At 28.1% G+C, this 25758-nt stretch overlaps 2 protein-coding genes across 2 annotated transcripts; both read right to left on the bottom strand.

The window, feature by feature from the left end:
- Positions 1-3248: 3248 nt before the first annotated feature.
- Positions 3249-9109, bottom strand: LOC111033662 (gastric triacylglycerol lipase-like). The gene is made up of 8 exons (XM_022314521.1): positions 9083-9109; positions 8717-8906; positions 8024-8156; positions 7215-7458; positions 6332-6484; positions 5884-5968; positions 5405-5547; positions 3249-3500 (listed from the first exon to the last, which is right to left on the bottom strand). Exons 1-8 carry the CDS (start codon positions 9107-9109, stop codon positions 3336-3338), a joined length of 1140 nt encoding a protein of 379 aa, XP_022170213.1. The 3' UTR covers positions 3249-3335.
- A 918-nt stretch (positions 9110-10027) lies between these two features.
- On the bottom strand, positions 10028-22478 carry LOC111033671 (gastric triacylglycerol lipase-like). The gene is made up of 8 exons (XM_022314539.1): positions 22129-22478; positions 19313-19505; positions 16701-16833; positions 13996-14239; positions 13686-13838; positions 12263-12347; positions 11627-11769; positions 10028-10987 (listed from the first exon to the last, which is right to left on the bottom strand). The coding sequence occupies exons 1-8, from the start codon at positions 22222-22224 to the stop codon at positions 10838-10840; spliced, it is 1197 nt and encodes a 398-aa protein (XP_022170231.1). The 5' UTR covers positions 22225-22478; the 3' UTR covers positions 10028-10837.
- Positions 22479-25758: the final 3280 nt, after the last annotated feature.

Raw genomic sequence — 25758 nt, 5'->3', positions numbered from 1 at the left:
TAATGCTCCTAAATTATTTGTAAATATATTTTTTAAGTCCGTCATTCATTAAAATTAAAAACTATCATCGAGCGGTGGAGATTATAGGATAAAATGTAAAATTAGTTCTAAAATATTCACTTGTCTTGTCGAGATTTTAGACCTCCGTGGTGTTTACGTATGAAGGTATAGGTACCTAATAATATATATTTTATAATTACACTAATAATTGTGGAAACAAGTGCGTGTTGTGTGATAGTTTTGTTTCCATAGATTAGACTTATTTACCTGTACATCCTTGTATCCTAATGTACCTACTATAAGTTGTAAGTACATAATTAAATTAGCATAGTACGTCGATCTTAAAGTATATGGTAATACTACTGTAATTTAGATCTTAATTTCAAAATTGTATGATACTCATTATGAAATAAAAAAAACATGTATGTATTATTCATTTAATGTTATAGATCTATAATACAGAAGTATTTGCATTATCATAACAAGATTTAAAAAAAACCGTATTAGGTACCTATTTTAACCTATCTGTAAAAAAATAGTTGAGTGTGATAAATTGTGTAATTGATAAAAAATAATATTATACATGACATTTTTTTTTACAAAAACTACTATTTATAAACAATTATATGGACATTTTTTTTTAAAATTCAATTTATGCCAATTAACATTCTCTGCTGTTGTGTCTAGTTTAGTAATTAAGGTGATCTTAAGTTGAAATAATTGATCTACGGTAGGTAACCTTTAATTCTTTTTAAAGGATCTTTCTACGATCTAGCTGTATTTACATGAAATATGAATTGTTGGATGAATGTACTACACAAATGTCACATTTATTTTAAACCATCTTGTAAATTCTAACTTATGACATCACTACATCAGACATCAGTAATAAACTTGAAAAAAACATAATATTATACTATATAATCTTACCCTCAAACTATCAGAATTTTGAGATAACATCTATTATTATTTTTTTTAGATGAGATGTGTTAGGTAAGTCTTTATAAATAATTTTACCAAATCAGAGGCTTAAGTTTAGACCATAGATTATGTTCAGTCTCAATATTCGGAAAACACTATTTAGTGGAAAAGTAGTTATTTTAAGACTGCTAACGGCTAAGTCAAGTAACTGCAAGCAGCAGGCGTCAGACGTCGGTGAAATATGTTTTGAAGTATTTGGCAGGATTGTAGTTATTATATAGCCTGAGAGGTGATGTACATACGTCGTCATTATAAGGAAATTAACAATTTCCGGAATGAAAATGAGAGTAGATATTGGTAAATTCGGCACCGAAGCGATCACTTCGCTACTACTTTTATCTTTGCCACGTGAGAATAAATATAATAATATGAGCTGATAGCCTTATCCCTCCTCCCACGACATGCCAAATAGGGAGGGGGCAACGACCGTGGCACAACCATCCATCGGTAAATTCATAAAATAAATTTCCATTACTTTTTAATACTCCTCGATGACTCCATTTTTCCCTTCTAAATGGACAAATGGGTATGAACAGAGTTCGTATATTGATTTATTTTATATTTGGCGCGATGTGCGTGAGACCCAACGACCAACGTTGGCTCACAATGATGTGGTTTTTTCCCACAGCAAATTCAGTAGAAATGTACTAAAATTTGTAAGTAGGATTGAATTGAATTTTATAAATCAGACAGATTGTGTTGTCTATATATGATTACTGAAAATGACGAACAATTAATTTAGGTATAATTGTTTTAGGTTTCAACAATTATTTCATAATTTCTCTGTAAATCGATCATCATTCACAATCGTACAATGATATACATACATCATAGATTTTTGTATGGGTGTTACCGAATTGTATGAACACCTATGCCTAAGCAGTAAGCATGTACATACATTGTTCTATGGTTTTATATTTTGATGCTTACAATTTGTGACATTTTAAGTTTGACTTTGTTTGATTGTAAAAGTTCAACGGCACAAAATCTAAGTACCTACACAGATACTACTATTATAATTTTAATATTTAATGTTTAATTATGAATATAAGTTAGTTTAATTATCATACATTATTTTTTTGTTCTACAAACTACAGTAGTACACTATTGTCAGTATTGTGTAATACGACGTCGTTAAAACAATATAGGGTAATATTATTACCGTACATATGGTTAAAATAAATTTAAGCAGTTATAATAAAATATCATTACGTTTATCAAACAAAACATTGACTGTTCTTAAAAATTTAAACAAATAGGTACAAAAAACAGGTAAAATGTGTACACATTTAAAAATATTTTGTTGTCACGCCTGCGCCGAAAGTTTAGTTTTTGACGACGGTTAAAGCGTTGGAATGAGTAGAAATCCCCATACGGCCGGGTGATAAATGGAAATCGCGAAGAGTGCCGGACGATAAACTGGAAATCCCCAAAAATGCTAAGCGTATCTCCTACACAACCAGACACTGAAATCCACGGACTATTAATAGTCCGTGCTAAAATCTAACCACGGTCCTTACAAAACATTGACTTTTGGTTACATACATAGACAATGTCTAAAATGTAACCATGGCTAAGGAACACGCTAATGGCCAATGTTTATTAAATAAACATGTATAAACATGTAACATATTATATTCATATTATAACCTCCTTGCATGACGCTTAAACATTTTTCCTTCATGAAATTGTTTTCGCATAATTGGAAGTCTGGTTGTTGCGTAGGTCCCTATATACATTTACTTTTCCATGACCGATGGACGCGGAAGCGTGACAAAAGACAGTACCTGTGACGTGTGGCTCGTGCGGAAAGGTCACGTCTGCGACTGACTGAAATAGCTCATCATTTCCCGCCCTCTCCACATAAATTCATAATGTACCACTGTGATCAGTTTAATCGAACATAATTATTCATAAATTATGTTTTTCGAAATCGATTATGATGCGTATAATGAATGTATACAAATGATTTTATTCACTATTTTAACCTTCTACTCATTGATTGATTACTTAATAAGTTTATTTGCATGAACTAATATAATAGGTACCTAATTATTTTTATATAGATACTAATTCGGAAAAAATACAATCAGGTAGATCGTAATTTTTTGTATCAATTAATAATTATTTAAACATAATAATAGCAATAAGAATATACATTATTATATATTTTACATGTAACGTGTTCATATAAAAGTAAAATGAATTTTTGAGTTTCACAATATAAATACAATTATCAATATTCATTATTATGTATTATTCGTGCATTGTACACACTACACAGCATCGTATTAAAACGTAGCAAAATCAACAATAGTTAATGACAATTCTATACAAATAATTTTAATACTATTTTACGAATTGAATGCATTTGTTGTCGACAGTGCATTTTTTATTTGATTATTTATAAGCCGATCGATGTTTTCATGCATCACGAAACTCAGATGGCCGAACTTTATGCTGTCGATGTAGTAAACGTCTTTCACATTCGGCAGTTTGTTTTGCAACCAAAGTACGTCCTATAATAATATTTGCACAAATTTAAAATGATTAGTCAGCCCAAACAATAAAACGGTTAAATACAAATAATATAGTTGATAACAATAATAATAATAAAATTGTCCATTCTGTCATTGAGTTTTTATGTTAATTATTTTTATTTCATATATTAATAAAAATCGTCTTTGATTTTGAACCCAATATCATAACGAAATTACAAAATTATGATATTAGAATAAATTAAGGGTTAAGCAAATTTGATATGTTTGGCAAGAAATTGTATTTGAATATTTTTTGAATTTTTATCGCACTTTTATATTTTGGTTTAAAATTCTATATTACGTATTTCGGTATAGGGTAAATTTTTAATTTTATCGGTTCATTTTATTTTAAGTTGCTTAAATAATTTCTTTATTCATTATCTTTAACTCATAGAAAAGTTTGTTTCAAGAAGTGTTGGTCTATAATTGCGTAGAACAGTTTTATAGCTTATAAAAGTCCATGGTAGGCCATTGTCCCCCGAGAGGAACTTGGAGACTGGTAAATTCGCACGAACTTTTTTTTTGTCCCTATTAAGTCAACTTAAAAATTATGCAAAATGTTTTTTTCTTATGTTTTGTGATTTGGTGGAGATTTCTCCAAAATTTACTTTAGGATATTCTCTCAAATCTATTTGTATGCGAACAATTCCTTGAATAACAGATAACAACAGCCCTCGGGGTCGGAGCAAGCGTGCGTTACTGTTAAACACTATACCTACATTATAATAATAAAAATGTTTATTTACTTTTCCGTTATACCTATTTGATTGTTGTTCTGAAGTTACTATAATTATAGTTATCAACATTTAGCGATGAACGTGCTCCGAATACTTTCTGCGACTTTATTTTCGTACTATTTTATTAAAAAAAAAATACTAAAAAAAAGTACCTGATCAATCAAAATCAGGAAATCTCAAACTTCGAAAGGATATAACACTAATGATTTCTGCAATAATTGATTTTTGTACCATCGACCTTAACTGGTTAAAAACATTTCAAAAAAAGAAAAATAAGAAAAACCCAAGCTATCAGGTAACTTTAGTGAATTTGTTGCTTTATTAAAAATGCAAGTTATTATTTAATTTAAATATTGTCATTTTCTACCTTTTATCGCCAACGACCATACCACGTTGAATACACCAGTTCTCGTCCGATCACTGAAGTTAAGCAACGTCGGGCGTAGTTAGTACTTGGATGGGTGACCGCTTGGGAACACTACGTGCCGTTGGCATTTTTTTGCTTTTTTCATAAATTTTTAAATAGTATTTATAATTTTTAACATTGAACATTCACCCCCTTCCCTGCCACTTATAAGTACCCGGGCCGCATAATTTCTAAATGCTTGAGTATCCCACGAAACATTATTTTAAAGTGGTATCATGATGATAATATTTAAATTACTATTACCATTGGGCAGCAGCACATAATAAGTAAATTCTCGAGGGCGACTTTGTAAATAATAAATAATATTATTTTCCCAAATTTATTCAAATTTGTTTCGACCATGGTCCATGTCCAATATTTTGTATTCGCTTTTATAATGTATTAAAATTTAATATAATTATACTTCCAATATATTTAAAATGTGTTTATTTATACATTTTTTTTTTAGTTTTTATACGCTTAACTTAAATTAGTTTATTGTGTTTTTGTTAACATTTCAGTAATGAAGGGGTGAAATAAGTTAAAAATGTATATTTCATAATTATTAAAATAATTGAATATTTTGAAATAGCTGATCGGTTTAAGATTAATTAATCTAATTTCTTAATATATCTACATTATACAGTTTATGAAAATGAAATAGTCGGTTAATTAGGTTATATCTTAATAAAATGCTTTTGTTTCACAAATATAGCATTATGTTTAAAATAAAAAAATACCTTTACTGCAGATAAATGGTCATTTTTTGAGTGTAAAATGTATACCGAAGTAGTAACTTTGGACAAATTATAATCTGGCGGTGACTTCATGTTGTAATATCGCATATTTCCACTCACACCATAGTCATATTTACAAAATCTTTCTATAATTATAAAATGTAACTAAGTATCATAAATGTATAGTACAGGTATGTTGCAACAAATCATAATTAACACACAAATTTGAATAAAACTAAATCAATAAATATTTATGTTTTATTTAATTTATTTTCTAATTAAAAAAGAGTAAATTAACTTTTAAACATTATTGTAAAATCTTAGTTAATTTTTTATCATCAGTCTGTTGAATAATAAATATTTCTTAAAATGTATTATCACAGAAATACTGATTTTTGGCTGTTTAAACTTTAAACTTCAAATGGATAAATACCTTTCTAACAAATAATGTTATGGAAGCTTAATACTAAATTTCAACTTACTTGATGACATTAATTGAACCCAATGAAATAACATTTTTTTAGATACCGGTTGTGGGAAATCTGTTAAAGTACTGATCACCATATCCTAATGCGTAAATAACAATTTCATGATGAATTAATTATAATATAGTACTTAGGTAAATATTGAAAAAAGTTAATATATTATATTATATTATATGTACATATAAATCGGAGCTGGAACAGGGAAAAACAAATTATAGTTTCTTGTACCTATACATAGTTTAACTGTATTCATATTCTGATATTCAGCAATTAGTAGTTAGAATAATTTTTATTTTATGAACAAACTTGAATAGAATGCAGAGTTAAACAACACATCAAATTGTGTACAATATCATTGGATACGAATATCATACTCGATACCATTCTTTTTTCCCTTTCGTTTCTGTGTGTCTATTTAATAATTATTATAAACTATGTAACTTACTCTGTTGTAAGTAAGTATAGAGCCTTGTGCAGTGTCTATGTAGAGTGAACAAAATGGATAGAGAATCCTATATGTACACAACCATCTCAAATAACGATGTGCAGCATCCGGATCTTGAGCAATTGGGAAAAAGTTTTGTTCCTTCATTGTGTACTAAAAAATTGTGTTTACAAAATATTTATGTAACTCATTGATCATAAATATTATTTTTTTTTTTTGATTATTTACTCTGAGTTAGATGTTTCTAATTAATTAAAGAAGTAACATTTGTTATAATGCCATCATGTGATTCCTGTATTGTTGTTACACATTCGATAATAGTTTTAGATACCTAATTAAAAATATGTAGGTATATCTAATTATTTAACGCCTATAACGAGTTGTTATGTACGTTGAATTAAATTTTATGGTATCTTAATAATACATGGCCGAGTGCCAAGTGATGAAGTCTAATAGTGAAGACTAATTTACTATAATTATCTAGTCTCCCACAAATCGGAGGAAAGAATAAAAGTAATATACCTATATAATTATTATTCAATGACAGTACTATTAAAGGCAATGATTTATTCTGACCCTCTTACGTGCATGTAGTAAGTCATCGCACTAAGGCATAATTGATGGCAATTTCGTAAGTTCATCCCCCCTCCTCCCCTAAACCCTAGATGTTAATTTTTCCTGTTGTCCGCAGTATAAAATAAATTTTACTATTATATTTATAATTATAATTTGACTATTTTTGTGGAATCTATATAATTAGTTACTTACTATATTTCCATGTAGAATAATTTATAAAATAATCAGCGAGGATACGGATTGATGATTTACATTGAATTTTTTTAGATTATAATTATATTATACTATAGGTAGTATTTGTAGTTACTTTGAACAACAAGGAACCGCGGTAAAACGCAGAGACCGGAAATCCGTGCGATACCATTCTGGTCGTCGGAGCCATCAACACTAGTTTGTCGATCTTGCTGTTGTACGAGGGCTTCTCCGACAGCCCGACAAGTGCAATGGTTGCGCCCAACGAGTAGGCCACGATGTCTAATTTGGCACGTCCTGTTTTGTTCAGGACGAAGTCTACGACGGCCGGGAAGTCGTAGACGCCTATTTCGTGGAAACTAGAAATATATAGAAAAAAATTCAGTGACATACTAGTAAGCGGTAGTTAAGCGAGGTACGTCATGATAAGTCTTTATGTGGAAGTGATTGCCCATGTCTGTTTTACTATCGGTGACAATTTTGTCCATCGGATGTTAATTCCAGCTTTAAATCGTTCAAGTATGTAAGGAAAAAAAATGCCGCAACGTCTTATTGAAAACAAAGTTTTTTAAAATACATATATGGATAGTAAAAATATCGGGAGTAAAATAAATAGGTATTAGTTAGATTAGTTCAAAATACTATAAACGCAAATGAACTCGAATTTAAAAACTGACAGTTAATATTGATGTTATTTGATTTTGAAATTATATTATTATAGCTTTGAACTGTACGGTAAATGGCGTATGCAAGGAATCATTTAAAAAATATTAATTGAAAAAATTTTACTTTATTTAGGTATTCCGACAATTGTTTTTCGAATAAGACAGGTCAAATAACTACTGAAAACCTATGCATTTTATTGATCACAAATTCCAGATGACAAATTTCACATTTGTAAACAATCTCATTAAGATCATATACCTAAAGTCCCATGACATCTTGTTCATTCTTGGTGCAGTTCCCGGTTTCGAGTAAATACTGTATGTTCTGGACAAGCCCGTTCCTCTGGCATTGAACAACCATACATCGTATCCAGCCTCAGATAGTGAATAGCCTGTGTTTGAGTAGATTTCGTAAAAACATTATTAACGTATAGCAAGTATTATTATCAAGTTATAATTAGCAATCAGCATACGTTTTATACGTGTTGGCATTGAAATAGTTAATAATTACAATATTTGTAATGTATTATTTGAAAGAATTATCACGCATGTCTTATGCGTACCTATAATAAATAGGTGACCCACTGATTACAAGATACTATTGAAAAAAAATGGTAATTAATGCAGGTTAATAATAATTATGGCTATAGCCACATAATAATATTCTACTTTCTCACTACTTAGTGTTAATATTTTACAAGCCATATTATACCGTTCCAATAACATTAACTATGGACAGCAGTGTAACATTTTTAATTTTAATAATTGATTATAATTATAATTATAAATTTATTTATATAGATTATTAATTACTATAGTAATACAATCTAATAATATTGTACTAATTATACGATACAATTTAATATTCTACTAATATTATGTATCATAAAACCGTGAAAAAATATTATGTCACCCTCCCTATATTTATATAATATACATTAATATGACTTACTCAACGATTTATTCGTATTCGAGAATACAAAGGAGCTCAGGAACAAACCGTGCATCAACAAGATAGGCTTGCCAATGGTCCGGTCACCGTTTTTTCTATAAGGTATCCGTTCCAAGCCTAGTGTAAACTTATCCAGAGTTTGGAGCTTGTATTTTTCCAGAGGATACCCCAATTGGATAATCGATTCTTCCTAATAATATTATGTTAGTCGATTAAAATCAAATAACATCGCATACGCGTTTTGTATAAGAAAAAAATAATGAAACACCAACAGAAATGAATACACTTTTAATAATTGTTGTGTTAGGTAATTATAATAATGTGCTAAGTTCGGTATGTTATGTAGGTAAGTAGGTAAATACTTACGGTATTCAACGGCGCAATGCATTTCATGTGACCTATTAGTGTAGTAATTATTAACAGGAGCTTGCATAATATGTTAAATAAATGAAGCATGGTTATTACTTATTATTATTACTATTATTAAAAAAAGTATTGAATGAGAAAAAAAATGAATCTCAACAAATATTTATGTTTTGTACTTATATGAGAAGAGCTTATATAATACTTAATATATTATATACAGAGTGAACAATGTACATCCGATTATAATATTTATATACAACGTGCATACTTATGCTCTAAGACAATCCAGGCAATGTTATTGAAAATATTTAGGTATTAATCGGAAATCGTTAATTTTTTTATAGGATCTCATCGATGTTCAAGGGCAAAAACGTTAATTGAGTGTCGGTATGAAGATTGAAATGCTGTCTACCGGTTATTAATGGTCACCGAGAATATTTTTTTAAGTATTATGTTAAAAGCGGGTGCATTTGCTAATTTCTTTATTGCCATGGTTCACGGCGTATATACCTATCAGATTTATTGTGTTAGGGAAGATGAACATATACCTAATGGTTAATACCTAGGATATAACATTATCTATTGTAAATTGTATAAACAGGATGATTCACCAAACATTCTCACCCCATTTTTTTCATATTCTAATGAAATTATTCAAATTTTGACCTTTGGAATTTTTAAATATACTTTCTTCAAGACTTCCTTTTCAAATTCTTGAATATTTTTGTACTATTCGAGGATTGTTTCTTGCGGTGATATAAACTTCTATTTTAAAAATGAGAATCCCACTTTTTTAATATCAATTATTTAGTGAATATTTTTTTCGAAAATATCGAAGTATCTAATTCAAAATTTGAACGAAGTTTATCAGTTTTTAAAATGTTTATATTAAGGATAGAACTATTTTTATACTAGGAAGTACTTAATAATAATACAAAAAATATGTAACATAACAAAAATATTTATTAACTATAAATCTACGTAGTTTTAATTGTCATACAGCTTTAGTAGATTATTTACTATTTTTTAGAATTTACATATGCAACGAGAAAAGTTGATATCCAATTTCACACTAACTCTACAAATACAAATATAGGTATATACAACTATGATTAACTATTAGGATGTTTGGAATATAAAACCATAGGCAAAATATTAAAGAACATTTTAAGCTCTTAGCTTAATGTTTAGGTGCCATTTTCATGATTACGAACATTTGAATTTTTTAAATTTTAATATTTAAATTTCTAAACAATATGCGTTCTTAAAATTAAAGTTCTAATATAAAGTTCTACAATTTATTGTTGATTTAAATAAAATATTTACGAAAAAATTAACTTGTGTACAATATAATCAGTGATAATTATACATAGCCATAGTAATTAATCGTAGACATTACTCATTCAAATAAGTAGGAATCATCAATGCCAAATAATCACTAAGTTATGTTATTTTTTAACGATGTAATAATAATATTTTTTACATACAATAATAAAGGTGTTAAGTATGACTTATAAAAAGTTATAACATCTTTATTTGCATGCAAATTATAGTAATGACAATATTAAGTATGTATAATTAAAATAGACAATCATTCACAACACCAATCAATCAATGTAAATAATAAATTTGCAATTTTATGCAAATCTAAAAAAGTTATTTAAAATAAAGTTAGGTCGGTAGGCTTACTCGGTAGGCTTACAGTAAGTGCACTTTATACATCATTAATTATTTGATTTTTGTAATTATATACTATTAGGTATCTAATAATTTATTTGTTATATACATATTCACGACTTCCTTCATAATTGGACTTAATGAAAAACTTAAATGACCAAATGGTATTTTGTCAATGTAGTGTACATCCTTAATATTTGGTAACTGAGTTATGAGCCATTCAACATCCTAAAAATAAAATTAATATGTTAAAAAAATGAATGATTAATACATTCTTACATATTTAATTATTTTAATATTATTATAATACATTTAATTCAAATTGTAATCATTTTCTATCCTTACATTTCTCGTCGAGTACCTAAATAGTAGTGATTAAAATATAGATTTTAATCAATTATCAAAAAATTATTTAAAGAATAATTTTTATTTATCTCGGATTTTTAAAATTATTCTAGATATTTCAAATGATCTATTTCTCTCACTGTCCTACGATTTTCCTTAATCTTTCATTAATTCTGAAGTATAATTTTAAAATTAGTTACTAACTTGATAACACTGGTTTAAAACAACTAAATACCGATATCAATATTACATGTTTTAAAAAGAAAAATTATTATAAAAATGTTAAAACAAAGCAGAACAAATTATAATTACAGATAATGAAAATCAATAATAGTTGAAAAAAATTTGGATACAAAATATCTAGGGAAAAAATCAAAAACTAAAATTCTTTACTAAAATCAATATACAATTATACCATTGTCATACACAACTAACAACAAAATAACTTTCAAGAGCTGGCTGCTATATTATAACCATTTTTGATCTTAAGCTGTAAAATAATTATAAAAGCGTAATAATTACCACTGGACGAACTAGAGTATCCTCTTTGGAATATATAACATATGTAGGAGCAGTAATCCTGGACAGATCGTAATCCGGTGCCGTTTTTGTTTTGTAGTGTAACAAGTTCCCAGAAGGGCCATAGTCATAATGGCAAAATCTTCCTGAATGGTAAATAAAATAAATATAGGTATATTAAATCTAAAAATCGCATGTATATTTTGTGTAAGTATTTTATCATCAAAATTGATAACAATTTGTTCTATATTAAATACCGTGATTTTAGACTGATATAATGGCTTAAGAAATAGTTTATATTTTAATATGGACTTTAAACATGCAAGATGATGTTGATGTACTGCAATAAATTATTTTCTTTATAAATAATAAATAATACCCACGAAGAACATAGGGCTCTAAGACGTCATAAAGTCGTTAATGAACCGAAAAGTTATAGTACCGATAATATATCGAACAGTATATTGTATATTATGCTAGTCATATACGATATACCTACTAATACTGATATGATAATATATAATTATAAGTAAGTGTGAGTTATAACTTATAACATGATAATGAACGATGATGTATTGATAAATATTTTTTGGCGCTAGTGAAATCAAGTCGTGTGATGTTATTATAGTTCTTACTTACCAGTTGTCAATAATTGCAACATGTGTCTTAAGGTCTTAGAAGACATTGGCTGTGGAAATTCGGAGATGATGTCTAAAATTGTGTCCTATATTATAAACAAAACAATTTTAATCATAGTTATCTTAAAATTATCTTAAAACTACTTTTAAAATTGAGGACATCTTAAAATATGTCTATTGCAATTTCTACACACTACATAAATATTATGTATAAAGTACTTATAAGGCTTTTTATCGTTAAAAACCAACTGTCATGATTGATTTTTGAAAAAAAAGATGACATGCTTAATTTTAAGTTCCTACCATAATAACAATACATTTTGCAAAATAAACATATGGGTAGTTAATAAAGTTAACATATTAATACAGTTAGATAGACTCTTTTTAAGATCTTAATTATTTTAAAACGGCCTCTCGTAGGTACTACAGAAAATTGTATATTTTAAAACAGAGTATTTTTCGAAAATCTTTGTGTATAAAAAATAAGTATCAATTTAACTAATTTCGCCTCCTACATAGGTAGGTAACTATTTCATATTTAAATAGTAAAATAAAGTGTAGAATCTAAAATATCTCTCAAAATTGTTTAGTGTACCTTCTTATTACTCAGCTCACAATCAACTCAAATGCTTATATAAAAGACAATAAATAAATCTAAAACTAAAACGAGTTGCCGTACACAAAAAAATACTAGATCTAAGAATAGTGATGAAAAGTAAAAATAATTGGGCATCTAAAAGTTTCAAAAATGTTGTCTTGTAGTTAGTTTGTCTTATTTTATCAAATATTTATTTTAATTTTACTAAACCACAACGAAAGACTAGTGTGTAAGTATAATAATGATTGTTGTGTATTAAATAAATAACCTTGTATAAAATAATTAAGTTAACCTACAAGTAGGTACCAATTAACAAATATATCAATCTATTTTGGGTATTCTATTCCAAAGTGGATTATAATAATATACACATTATAAACAATTTTTGGATTTAATACATTATGATTATGATGTTTTGGTAACTTATATTGAGAAGCGAAATGTGGGATGTATCGCTATATTCATTTTGTATTTGCATTAAATTTGCAACTTATAATAATATATAAATAAAAACAAGAAGAATAAACCTGAAAATCATAATATTGGGTACTTATAATCGATCCCCTTCTTACTCAATATTTATTAAATTCATATATAGTTTCATTTATGTAAATATCAAATATGTAATACAAAAACCATGTAATTATATAAAATAAATATTTCAATTATATGTTTGTAAAAACGATTTCCTTTAATGTTTTGTATCGTTGATCATTACTTAGTCATTGGTATATCAAAAATATTAAAATATTAATGTTATGGCTTTACAGAACTCTAAACATAATAAATAATGTACTTTACTCGTTTTCGTTTTAATATTGCTTACATTATTAATCGGTAAATTGATTCCTTGAGAGAAATCAATAAATTGTCTGCAATATTTAAAGGCGAAATCAATCGTACACAAACGTCTCAATAGTCGATACGTGGTATCAGGATCATGAGTAATCGGAAAGAAATTAACTCCATCTAAGAAACCCTAAAACGTATAATTATTGTATTAATTTTGTTTTGTTAATTTTGGATACATGAAATTTATATTTGCATGCAACTTCTGTGCAAGGAAGGACACCCTTGAACTCCGCAGAAATCAAAACGTGGAGCAACTATTATACCAGCAAAATATTAATACTTACTCTTATGAAACCAGAATATTGTTTTAACATGTTTAGTGGCATGCCCGATGATTTAAGCCTGGACGTTGGAGCCATTAGTACAAGTTTGTTGATTTTGGAATTGTATTCTGGTCTATCGGTTAGACATACCAGTGATATTGTTGTCCCAAGGGAGTAGCCCACCACGTCCAATTTAGAATATCCGGTATTTTTTAAAATGAAATCAATGGTAGTAGTCATATCATACACACCCATTTCTTGAAAACTGAAAAAAGACAACAAAAATAATGTAATAAAGACTGTATTGATTTTAGAATTTTGGACGATGCGACCACTTATTTTTTACACGGGACACAATCATAATATTATATTTCAAATTCTTACACATTACTCAACCTATAATAATTATAGTAATTATACCTTTGAAATTAGGATATCCAATCTTTGTTATTTTTTGCTTATCATACAATTTACATACATAATAATTATTAATTAGGAGTTGGTTGGGCAAAAAATTATAATTTTTTTGATTTAGACTTATTTTGTTCATAACCGTTAGCGGAAACAAGTTTACAAAAATAAATACGAAATAGTAATAATATTTGTCTTAATTATTAAGTAGGTAATGATAATGTTTCAACAAGGTCTCTAATTACTCAAACAGTATTTACGGTCACGGGAATCGACTTTAAGTGATTTTTCTGCTGAAACAACTTTTATTTAACTTATATTAACCAAAAAGTCATTAAAATTCTTCACATTTTATTACTCTACAAGATTACAATAGTATTAAATTTGTTTTTTTTTTTTATAGAAAACATACTACAACAACATTTATTTTTAATCTTTTATTTTAACATTTTAACTTTTGGTTATTATTTCCGTTATTTTTCTTAGATATTTTTAAATTTTTTTATGGATTTATTTAGCCATTAATCATTTTATGTATAAACGTATAACCGGTTTTTATAAATTACAATGTGAAAACAAGCAGCTTTAATATCTATTTCTATGAAAAAAATTCTTAAAATTAAAAATACCTATTGGGTATACCTACTGAAAAAATAATAATTTGCAATTGAAAACTTGAAAACATGAAAACAAAAATCCTGTTAACCATAACTTTAATAAGGTAAATGGTTTTTACTTAGAAAAATCATTTTTAAATAAAAAGTGGAGTACTCTTTTTGTCGCATACATCTAGTTTAGTATTGGGTGAACCTAGCGCGTCATTATTGTACTAGGTCACTGTCGAAAACTGGTTTTACATAATAATAATTCCCTTTTTCTCATATTTTTTTTCAAAAATATTTTGAAAAATACTTGGAATAACGTCCAAACATGTGTGAACTGGGCCTATGATTCCCTACTGACCCACAATTATAAAAGCCCGGACAATCAAAAAATGCAGAGGAGACATAGGTATTAGTTTTTTTGTCAAACACGTCAGCGAGCCCTCGTGGTCCGCGAAAAATAATAAATAATTAAACGGATATTCATAGGTAGGTAGCTCTCATTTATAAATTCGTTGTGTATTCATAGAATATATTTTTCAAAATTTAAACTTAAAACAGCACCTGGTTTTAATAATGTTCATAATAAAAAATAATTGGCCAGTGATTTGTTATAATTTAAATATCCTAGTCCATATTTTGTAAATGAATGTTTTTTCATAAAATTCTTATTCCCAAATGTATTATTCTTATTATAATTAAATTTTTTACTCCTGAATAATGGTGACATTCTATTAAATTCAACGATTTTCGAATATGTGCACTTGGTGATTTTAATTCAATACAGTATTTGATACAGTTTTTGATAAGAATATTGACCTTGCTGCATAACCATTATAACCGTGAGTCATGATTACAGTTGTAATATTTATTATTTTATAATATCTTATCTACCATAAATCATAATTAATAATGTCGTCTCCAAATACATTAAATCAATAATATAATATATTGTCAAGGCATATCGGTTTATAGTATAAGACGGCCGTAATTGAAAAACTTTTCTGGGGGAATCCAACATTTTCTTTTACGTGGATACTGGACATTTATTAATTGTACGTACAAAATCAAAAAAGTCTTGTTCGACTTTTACAAATGTCGGGGGAGGAGGCTGTACCTACGACCCCAAAGTTATGGCCTTGGTTTAAAGTATTATAGTATTCTATTATCAAATTCAGAAAATAATGTATTTGAGGGTAATAAAGATTTAAAATTCGGCATATTTTTATGACCCCTTGATGCTTATTAATGAAGGGCCTTTTGTCCCTGTATGACAAGGGCATACTCAGTTCGTCCCTGCACCTGAATGACTTTAAGGACCAACAAGTACCAACTAAAACCGATTTCCTACCAGATATCACCCTCAAAGTTAAAGATTTAAGTTATTTTTATTACATCTAAGGATGACGTCAAAAAAACACACACCCACACACACTATAAAAACCAATAGCCAAATACCAAAATATATACATTAATCACTACGAACAGAATTTAAAACCATAACAACTACGTCATTTTATATGCAAATAACTCGTATGTAAATGATAAGATTGAACATGTAAAATACTAAAATGTATTTTACTGAAGTGCAATATTCGTGCTCAATCAAAATGTGTTCTTTATTGGCTATTTGAATTGTTATTAATTAACTATCAACAACTGTAATGTATGAATTATAATAATATAATACACCTAATAATAGTTTATTGATACCTGAAGTCCCATGATATGCTGTTCATTTTTGGAGACGATCCAGGCTTCTTATAAATACTGAGTTTTCTCGAAAGACCAACTCCTCTGGCGTTGAACAGCCAAACGTCAAAACCGGCATCCGATAGGACGAAACCTTAAGTCAAACAATTTTACGTTATTGTTACAGTCTAACTATGCCAGTGAAACAACAAATCGAATATTCGAATTGTGCTGATAATTCAGTGACAACATAGATTTCGTACGAATTGTGTATTAGGTATAAGGTTTACCTATTTTTATATTGTTTGCCTATCTGATGAGTGGTTGTTTTGAAAAAAAGTTGAAACTTTATGTAATTTTTTGGAAATGTATTTATACAATTCAGTTACGTAAACAGTATATTCTATGAAGACAAATTTTAGATTTTCTAGGGTAAATTTGTGTAGATAACGATACATTATAACCTATTGCGTAGTAGATGTTTAATTTAGGCAAAAAAAATATATTTATTTTTTAAGTACTTATTGTAGTTAATATAATACATAATGCATTTAACAGAAAACATATTATGATACCATGTATGGATTTTAAAGTTGTCAACTACAATAAAATATAATGTTACTAGACTCGACTTTTAATCCGTATTTGAGTATGGGGCAGTATTAAACACGTAAGGACGTGCAATAACATAATGTAGGCTACTATGTGTAATGGATGGGTTAAAAATGAATTCAATTAAATATCATTTCATTGATTCAAAAACGGTTCTGAGTGGAGACGGTGTGATAGACGGCATCTATTTCTAAACAGTATCTTATTATTTTTTGTAATACGGTGGGATGAATTTATTATTATTCTAACATTCGAGGTATCGTAGAAAGGTGTGCGTGATGATTTAGATAAATAGTCGAGATTGTATTTATAAAAATAATCTAAAAAAAATGAAAATATTCAAGTCTCTATACTATTAATATTTTGATAACACTTCAATAATCAAAATCTTTTAAGGAAAAATCACTATAATATTTTGATTTTAATACCTAAATTTTTCGAAATCAGAATTTTATAAGCTTTAAAAAAAAAAATTGATTTAAAGTTATCTACAATGTTTATTAGTGTGTTCAATAAGTACATTACACGTAAGCTACAATATAAATGGAATTGGTGAAAAAATGTGAAAATATTTTAATAAGAATTGTCTGAAAATTTTAAAATTTACATTTTATACTCTTATAAAAAAAATTGTGACTACGTAGTGTTTTTAAATAAAAAAAACTCCTGAGAAACCTTGTATAACATTTTCAAGGTCTTAAACTGAGAGATAAAAATTGTATGAAGATAAATTGGAAAAATAACTGAAAAAAAGTCAAAATGTTTTGAAATATTTATAATGTCTGGAAAATGGTTTTTAAAATAGTTGGTGTAATTTTCAAGTCTTTTTAATCTTAATTTTTGAATTACAACAGAAAAACAAAATTAATTTAAAGAAATAACTGTATTATAGCTGTTTACTGCTCCAAAACGTGAATAGATAAAAAAAATTAAGTTTTATGAGTGAAAATTTCTCAAATATACATAGAACAATGCATTGCATAATTTAAACATTTTCTTACAAAGTAAGTTTTTAATCTTAGAAAATCGTCTTATCTAAAATATAAAAGAAATAATTGATTATACTGACGTATTGATTCAGATAAATTTTTTTATGTCATTAACTTAATATTCATAGAATATTTCGACATAATTAATTTAATTATATTTTACAATATAAACAAACTTAAATATTAAGGAAATTTTCTGTTTATAGTCGACTCATTTAAATATTTTACTATGATTATAGTTGTATTACATTTTAAGTGCTGTGAATTTAGAGACTATCATCGTTGTAATATAAATATCATGTTTTGTTGATAATACTACATAATAATTATAACTATACAGTGGATCGGATAAATAATTTTAAATTTATGTGTACATAAGAGATAAAACATAAAACAAAAAACAAAAAATAATTGCCCGGATAATACATCACACGAATTAAATCTAATATTTTGCCAAACTGTTCATCAGAGTCCCCTATAGGAAAATTAATTTCATACTGTTGAATATTAAATTCGAGTAACCGACATTTTTATACGGACACCAACTTGGAATGTGTGAGACACTTCCCATTAGTCGTTGGTGTCGATGTCATAGTGTATCGGTATTGTTGAATTATAAGCCACTTCGGTAAATATCAGCGAAAAAGTGTACAATAACCTCGCCAGTCTGGTAGTTTATTATACGCTTCTCTTATAACCAGTCCAGTTCATCCGGCAGTCGGCATCCGTTACGATTTAAAAAAAAAACCAGTGGTTCGAAAACTATATAATATTTATAAAAATATATTGGGGGGGGAGAAATCGGTACAGTTGCCAAGTACGTACCAATACGAACTGGATGGGTTTTACCCATACGTGTACACGACAAGCAGTTTGTTTGCGAATCAATCCATCATACTTTTGATAATTGTATGTATCAATATGCTTACACATGTTAAGTTGTATTGTCGTTTACCGTTAGACACATTTCGCAAGCGAACGGACAACATAAATGTATTATTATTTTTGTCGTTTTTAGCGTTTTGGACTTACTGAGCGACGAGTTGTTTATGGTGAATATTGCTGACGATAAGTACAGACCGTGCAACAACAAGACTGGTTTGCCGGGACGTGGATTACTACGATGTTTACTGTGCGGTATTCGTTCTATGCCCAACTGATATTTGTCAACGGTCTTCACTTGGTACGTCATCAGAGGATAACCGAATTCCTTAATTCTGTACGACTATAATAATAATAATACAATATTTTATTATTATTAAACTATTTCAAAACGGTCATTGGAGTTTTAACGATAGGAGCTAACGCGTACCTACGTAAGTAGACGGGCCAGTTGTCGCACAAATTGTATTTGTTTACGGTACCTATTGGCTATTGTGGGCGTGCCTGATACGATGCACCATGTTAATTTTTATTTAATAAAAGTATTATACATAGATATTATTTTTCTGAATGACTGGACGAGATAAATATATTAAATAAAAAAATACATCAACGCGTTCATTGTTTTATTGCTATGATAATAATACATGCGCGGGTAGTATACAAAGTTACAAAATAACATTATATCGAATTATTATTCAACACAATTGTGACTATTTAAAACAAAACATAATAGGAAAAAAAAAGGTATTTTATTATAATTTATTATAATGCATTAAACTCCAGTCACCTGCGGAATACACATTATGTGTATCAAATAGTTGTAGGTATACGCAAATTATTAATTCAAGTAGCGAAATATTTAAAATGATATCTTGTTTAGTTTTATCTTTGGCGAATGTCATTCATTTACACGGGTGACCTATTTAGTGGGCCATATGCATTGAAGCGTACCTACTACACTTGGACTTTGAATAAAAGAGCGTACTATGTTAATTAAAACTGCATTCAGAGCCGATTCGGTATAGATTGTATGGACATTTATAGTATTTTAATTAAATAACATGATCCGATGGTTGCGTTGTGTTGGGTTAGCAACTATTGTACGTACAAATGGTGAGTTGAAATTATGGAAATAAATGGAATCAGCACAATAATCATACCGATACATTATAATGAGCATTACATAATACAACCATCTTTTGGAGAGAACAACGGAAAAATGAACGTGTTTCGACTTTTAGGAGAAGTCTGTCATCATATTATGATAATATTATGTCGTAGCGTATTCCTGTTAAGGAGTTTTTTACAAACATTATTGTTTTATTTATATTTTATAATATGATATAACTATTAGTTAAAACCTTACTGGTAAATATTGTTATATTGTTTATTGTGTATTTTGGATTATAATAAAGTGGCCCACCACCTGGGGCAGGAACTCGAGATAAAGTGAACTTATGAGGAACTTATATAGTTGTATTAAATGTTAAACGTTCAAAACTTATTTGCAAACATTGGTCAAACTTTTGATTTTGTCAAAATTTGAACTTCAAATGCTTATGAAAAAAAGACTATGCTTGTATTTTTAATGAGCTTAAATTGCAATAAGAACAAATTACGGGGGGACTTTTTATTCAATTTTCAAATTTTTCAACCGAGCCTTAAATGGTTTATCAGACACTTAAAAAACTAAAACTAAAAAATAATACAATTTTAGATAATAGATACCTATTCACGATTTCATTCAGTATGAAAAATAATAATTTGTGTAATAGTGAACTATTATACAGTTCTACCATTTGTGAATAAAAAAAAAAACATTGATCGTTTGATGAGAAATTGTTATTTTACTTTCAATATCCAATTTTGTCAAAATTTTTACCACAGACTGTCATAAAAATTATTTGTGGAATTATTCAATTTTTTTATTAAATTCTTGTATGAGCTAAGCTTAAACAGAAGTATGGAACCCACTACCCCAAAATCAAAGGTCCTGTGCTCTTAAATCGGATATTTTTTCATCAAATACTTTTATTTTTGTTGCTTATAAAGTTCATATAATTGATATTTTTCCAATAAATGAACCTTCGTAATTCCATTAATTACTATATGATTTTATTTTGCCGAGAAATAATACTAACTAATTATTTTCTATTTTCCTCAACAACCAAACTATCCTAATTATTGTAACTGGAAAAAAATCGAACTCCACTGGGCACCACTTTGTTATAATTCAGTCTACTTATATATATTTATCAATAACGTCCAAGCCAATAATAATAAAAATATTCAAAAAGTAATGCATATAATATTATATCAGTGTAATAAATAACAATAAAATGTTTTTCTTTACAGATTATTTTTTTACTTCATAGGTGTCTCGTAAGTCGTGAAGATTCAATCTATGCAGAGTTATGTCGTGCATCAAGTCGGAAAATAATTAGGTACCTATCAAGTTTACACTGGGACGTAGACGAAATAATCATTATAATGGTATTATACCTAAAATAATATTAATGATTTTTCTTAAGAAAAATACATTATAAATTAGTACTTACATAGACAGTATAAGTTTGAAATTTTATAATACAATACATACCTACTGATAAATTGTTCTGTACACTGTACATCAAGGTTTTTTTATATGTTTTAGGCAAAATGAACAAGAATCAAATATTAAGCAGCCTTTGGACATGTGGACAATGGCCATGTAATGCCATATTACACTATACTATACTATTATACATATTATATTAATTAATTGTGTTGTACATTAAGGTTTTCTTATAATTTAGGTGAAATGAACTAGAATTAAATAATACGCAGTCATTGGTCGTGTGCACATGTAATGATTATACCGATTTATACGGAGAGCGTGTAATTAAAAACATGCATGCATGATTAAATATTTAAAAAGCAGTGTTCTATAAAAACAAATAAGTATATAATATCGTTGTACTTACGGACTCCAAGCAAGCGGCGTAATCACAGGTGGAAAAAATAACAGTCGCCAGAAAGATGACGGTTAGCAGACATCTTTCCAGTTTGAACGATCGCATTGTTGAAGACTAAATAAAAGGTTCGATTTCAATAGTTTTCACTTCAAGTAGTAAAGGTAGATAGGTACCCGCGGTACTTTGCGGTGGAAATTATATTATATTTTAATCGCGTACATATTATTATATAGGTGCAAATGTTATAATCCGTCTCGAAAACGTCCCACCCCAACACTGCGAAGTTCGTTTCAACTGCAACTCTGCTTTATACTGGTTTTTTTCCTATTTGCTAAATTACTGTACCATTCACTTTGTGCGTACCACTGAGCATAAATATACGCAAAATCACACGCACGGCAACGATAACTCGGGACGGGTGGGTATTGCTCATTTTTTTCATTTTTTTTTTACACTGTCATCTCTCGAGTCCGAGACCGCGGTCCGTCACTTCCCGGGTATGATTAATTTCGTGTTTGCGACTTAATGACATTCCCAATTACATATGTAGGATCGTGCGCACCTATTATGCCATCTTCAGTTATAAATATTGAAATATGCTGACGACGTTAAAATACGACGTATCATCGAATGAGCTCTTTAGCTGCGTAGCCCAAAGTCCGTGTGTACGTACATAATATTACTATCCATTAATAAGACAACACGACGACAACGGAAAAATAAAACGTCAAACAATGCTCAAATCAAGGACACCGAAGACCGAAAAAATATATTTAATTACCTACACGGGCGGATGTCCTTATTTATTTATCGGAGTTTTGTCATCGCTAGATACCAAATTAACAGAATTAGTTCGATAACCTGCAGTAGCTAATATTTTCATCGAGCCGATGATTTTTTGTGTTTGTAAAATTCCTTTCAAACATCAACTCATGAAAAGTTACAAAACGGTTCAGTTATACGGATGAGTACATACGTTTGTAATTTAATATCCAATGTCCCTTTTTAAAAGTCTACACCTATCTCATCCGTACAATATTTTTTACTATTTGATAATTTGTAATTTGAGCATGTGATTAGCAATTCAGCAAAGCATCGAGCATTGACATTTAAAGTCTTACGGTCGTGAGTTTGATTTGCTAACCAACGATTCTAAACAAAGGTACTCACATAATGAAGTACATTTTTACAATTTATTTTTTTAATTGTGTGTTTTATTCATTTTTATAGCAATTTAAAACTATGTGGAAATATATAAAATTCAATAAGAATGTTAATTATTTTTTTATTTAAATTACATTTTTTTTATTTTTCTTTGTAACGTGGTGAATCATCTGCTACGTATTAATGTGGAAAAAAAGACTGCAAGTTCGAGTTTTTTCATAATTTTTTTTTGTAAATAAATCTTATCGATAATAACAAAATTTTATTCAATTATTGCAGACATATAACAAATGTTTTGCATAGGACGAGAATTTTAACTGTTGATATTTCAAAAACAAAAATATATTTACTAACCTGTTTTTTTTCCAAGAGGGGCGATGAATATATTGGTTATTTTATTTCGTTTAACTAATAGTCAGAGTAGATTTTTGTTTTGCATTTTCAACTTTGAGGAAAAATACGTATTTATATGACTACATTATATGAGTTAAGTATTTATAAGTTAGGTAGGTATCGAACGTAGCAATATTGAATGCCAATAATAAGCAATAACTAATAAGCAAAGCTCATAATTTAAAGATCTAAAAAATGTTTATTATACGCTCAATAATATACTTTTAAAAACAATCATAAAGACCCTTAAATATGTACTAAAAATACTAAAATGTGCAAAAAATATTAAGTTTAATTAAAAATTATTTAATCGTTCAGAAGTTAAAAAAAAAATTAAAGTTAATATTACATCAGAATTGTTTATTGGTTTATTGTGTCATGGTACTCAAATGATTTGAAGGATACGGTACTGATACGACACAAACAATTATAGTAGCATTTATACATTTTGAAACATGCAAAAATACGTAACGTAAAAATTTGTATTTAGTTTTTAGTTTTCTGAAATATATTTATAGCTCACGTTATATGCATCTCCAAGGACTCTAAAAAAAATGAAATTGCTAGAAGTTATAAGCCCTACTGGTAAGATTATATAAAAAAAATTTTATAGTATGAAATGTATTTTACAAAAATTACACAAAATTGTACAAATTATTTTGTAGTTGAAAATGCATAGAATTTATAATTTTAATATCCAAAACATGAACCTATCATAATAATGCACTTTTTATGCGTTATTTGATAAAATCAAAAACAAATATTTAACGTAAATAATTAATTTAAAAAAAAAATTTTGAAATTTTTATGCATTTAATATTCAAACGCACAACTACGATTTAACCTTTAAGTTCCAACAGTTTTTTGAGTCTGATTGTACGTATTGGTTGTACAATTATAATGTGTATGTTTTTTTTTGTCTATCATCTGCAGTCATCATTCTTGGAAGTAGAAAATATGATCCGATTTTAATTTTTAAGTATGGTTTCTAATAGAAAACAGAATCTAGTTGGTACTTTGGATTTAAAAAATAAAAATTCCCTGGAAATATACTTGGGAAAACAAATTAAAAATTAAGAGGCCACTAGGCCATAATGGAGTTTTCAAATGTTACACATACTCATTAATACTGTACAGCCGCCAGGGCGCCAGACAGTATTATAAAAATTTACTTTTATATTATTATTATTTTTTTTTTTTAGTTTTTTGTAATTGGGGCCTCAGAGTATAATATTGATGGGGGCCTACCGGGAAAATCTCGATTTCCCGATGGGCCTATTCGCCCATTGTTGTCATAAAAGGAGTGAAGGGCTTATTATATATATTTTATTATCATATATTATGTTGATATAGTTGAATAAGAATAAATAAAATTACTTTGAAAATTTAAAATTTGATGATAAAGATAAATTAAACATTTTTGAAAACCTTCTTACCTTTCTTTTTTAAATTTTAGTGATGATTCTCGTTCCAGAAATTTTTAATTTAACTCGAATTGACTTAATACTTGGTCAATCCAAATAGATACCTATGAATTGATATTAATATATTTAAAAGAAAATACATTTTGTGTTGCTTTTGCGCGCTGAACATTTCATAAAATGTGTATCTATTTCAGTACTTATCAGATTACTCATAATCTTATTTCAATACAACAGGTGGAAATATTTAGTGTTACCTGAAATCTTTATAACACCATTTATTGTATAATGTTTATATATAATTATAGATTCGATGTTTTTGGTAAAAGTTAATTTTCTAATTTTCCCTACTGCATTAGTAATACAGGTGGTACAATAAATTCGTATGAGAGCAATATAAATAGAAAATTAAAAAAATATATGTTCTGAATAGTGTAGGTTGACGTACCGTCAGAATCGTTTTTCGTATGCATTGAGTTTAAATTTGACACGTCCATTACAGTGACCTACTAATTAATGACAAAGCACACTCAAAATCTACTATACAGCAGAGCTCATTTTTTCCTGATTATTTATTAAGTCCCGGAATTATTTACTTTTGACATAATGTACCAAACAAATCTAATTTTTTACCAGAAACCACAATTAAAGTTTGAATTGA

The sequence above is a fragment of the Myzus persicae genome, unplaced genomic scaffold (assembly GCF_001856785.1).
Source record: "Myzus persicae strain clone G006 unplaced genomic scaffold, MPER_G0061.0, whole genome shotgun sequence".
In the NCBI taxonomy this organism is placed as follows: Eukaryota; Metazoa; Arthropoda; class Insecta; order Hemiptera; family Aphididae; genus Myzus; species Myzus persicae.
Note: the sequence above shows the minus strand (reverse complement) of the source record. Positions and strands in the feature narration are given on the sequence as shown.

Bases quoted from the DNA above. Each gene is read 5' to 3' on its own strand.
- LOC111033671 (XM_022314539.1), bottom strand. From the start codon at position 22,224: ATGCGATCGTTCAAACTGGAAAGATGTCTGCTAACCGTCATCTTTCTG. The intron at 14,240-16,700 runs GTATCAATAAAC...GTCTTTTTTCAG, and splicing joins AGCATATCATGGGACTTCAG to TTTTCAAGAAATGGGTGTGT. The intron at 13,839-13,995 runs GTAAGTATTAAT...TATACGTTTTAG, and splicing joins AATATTCTGGTTTCATAAGA to GGTTTCTTAGATGGAGTTAA.
- LOC111033662 (XM_022314521.1), bottom strand. From the start codon at position 9,109: ATGAAATGCATTGCGCCGTTGAATACC. The intron at 6,485-7,214 runs GTAACTACAAAT...ACAATTTTTTAG, and splicing joins GCGGTTCCTTGTTGTTCAAA to TACACAATGAAGGAACAAAA. The intron at 5,548-5,883 runs GTAAGTTGAAAT...TTATAATTATAG, and splicing joins GGTTCAATTAATGTCATCAA to AAAGATTTTGTAAATATGAC.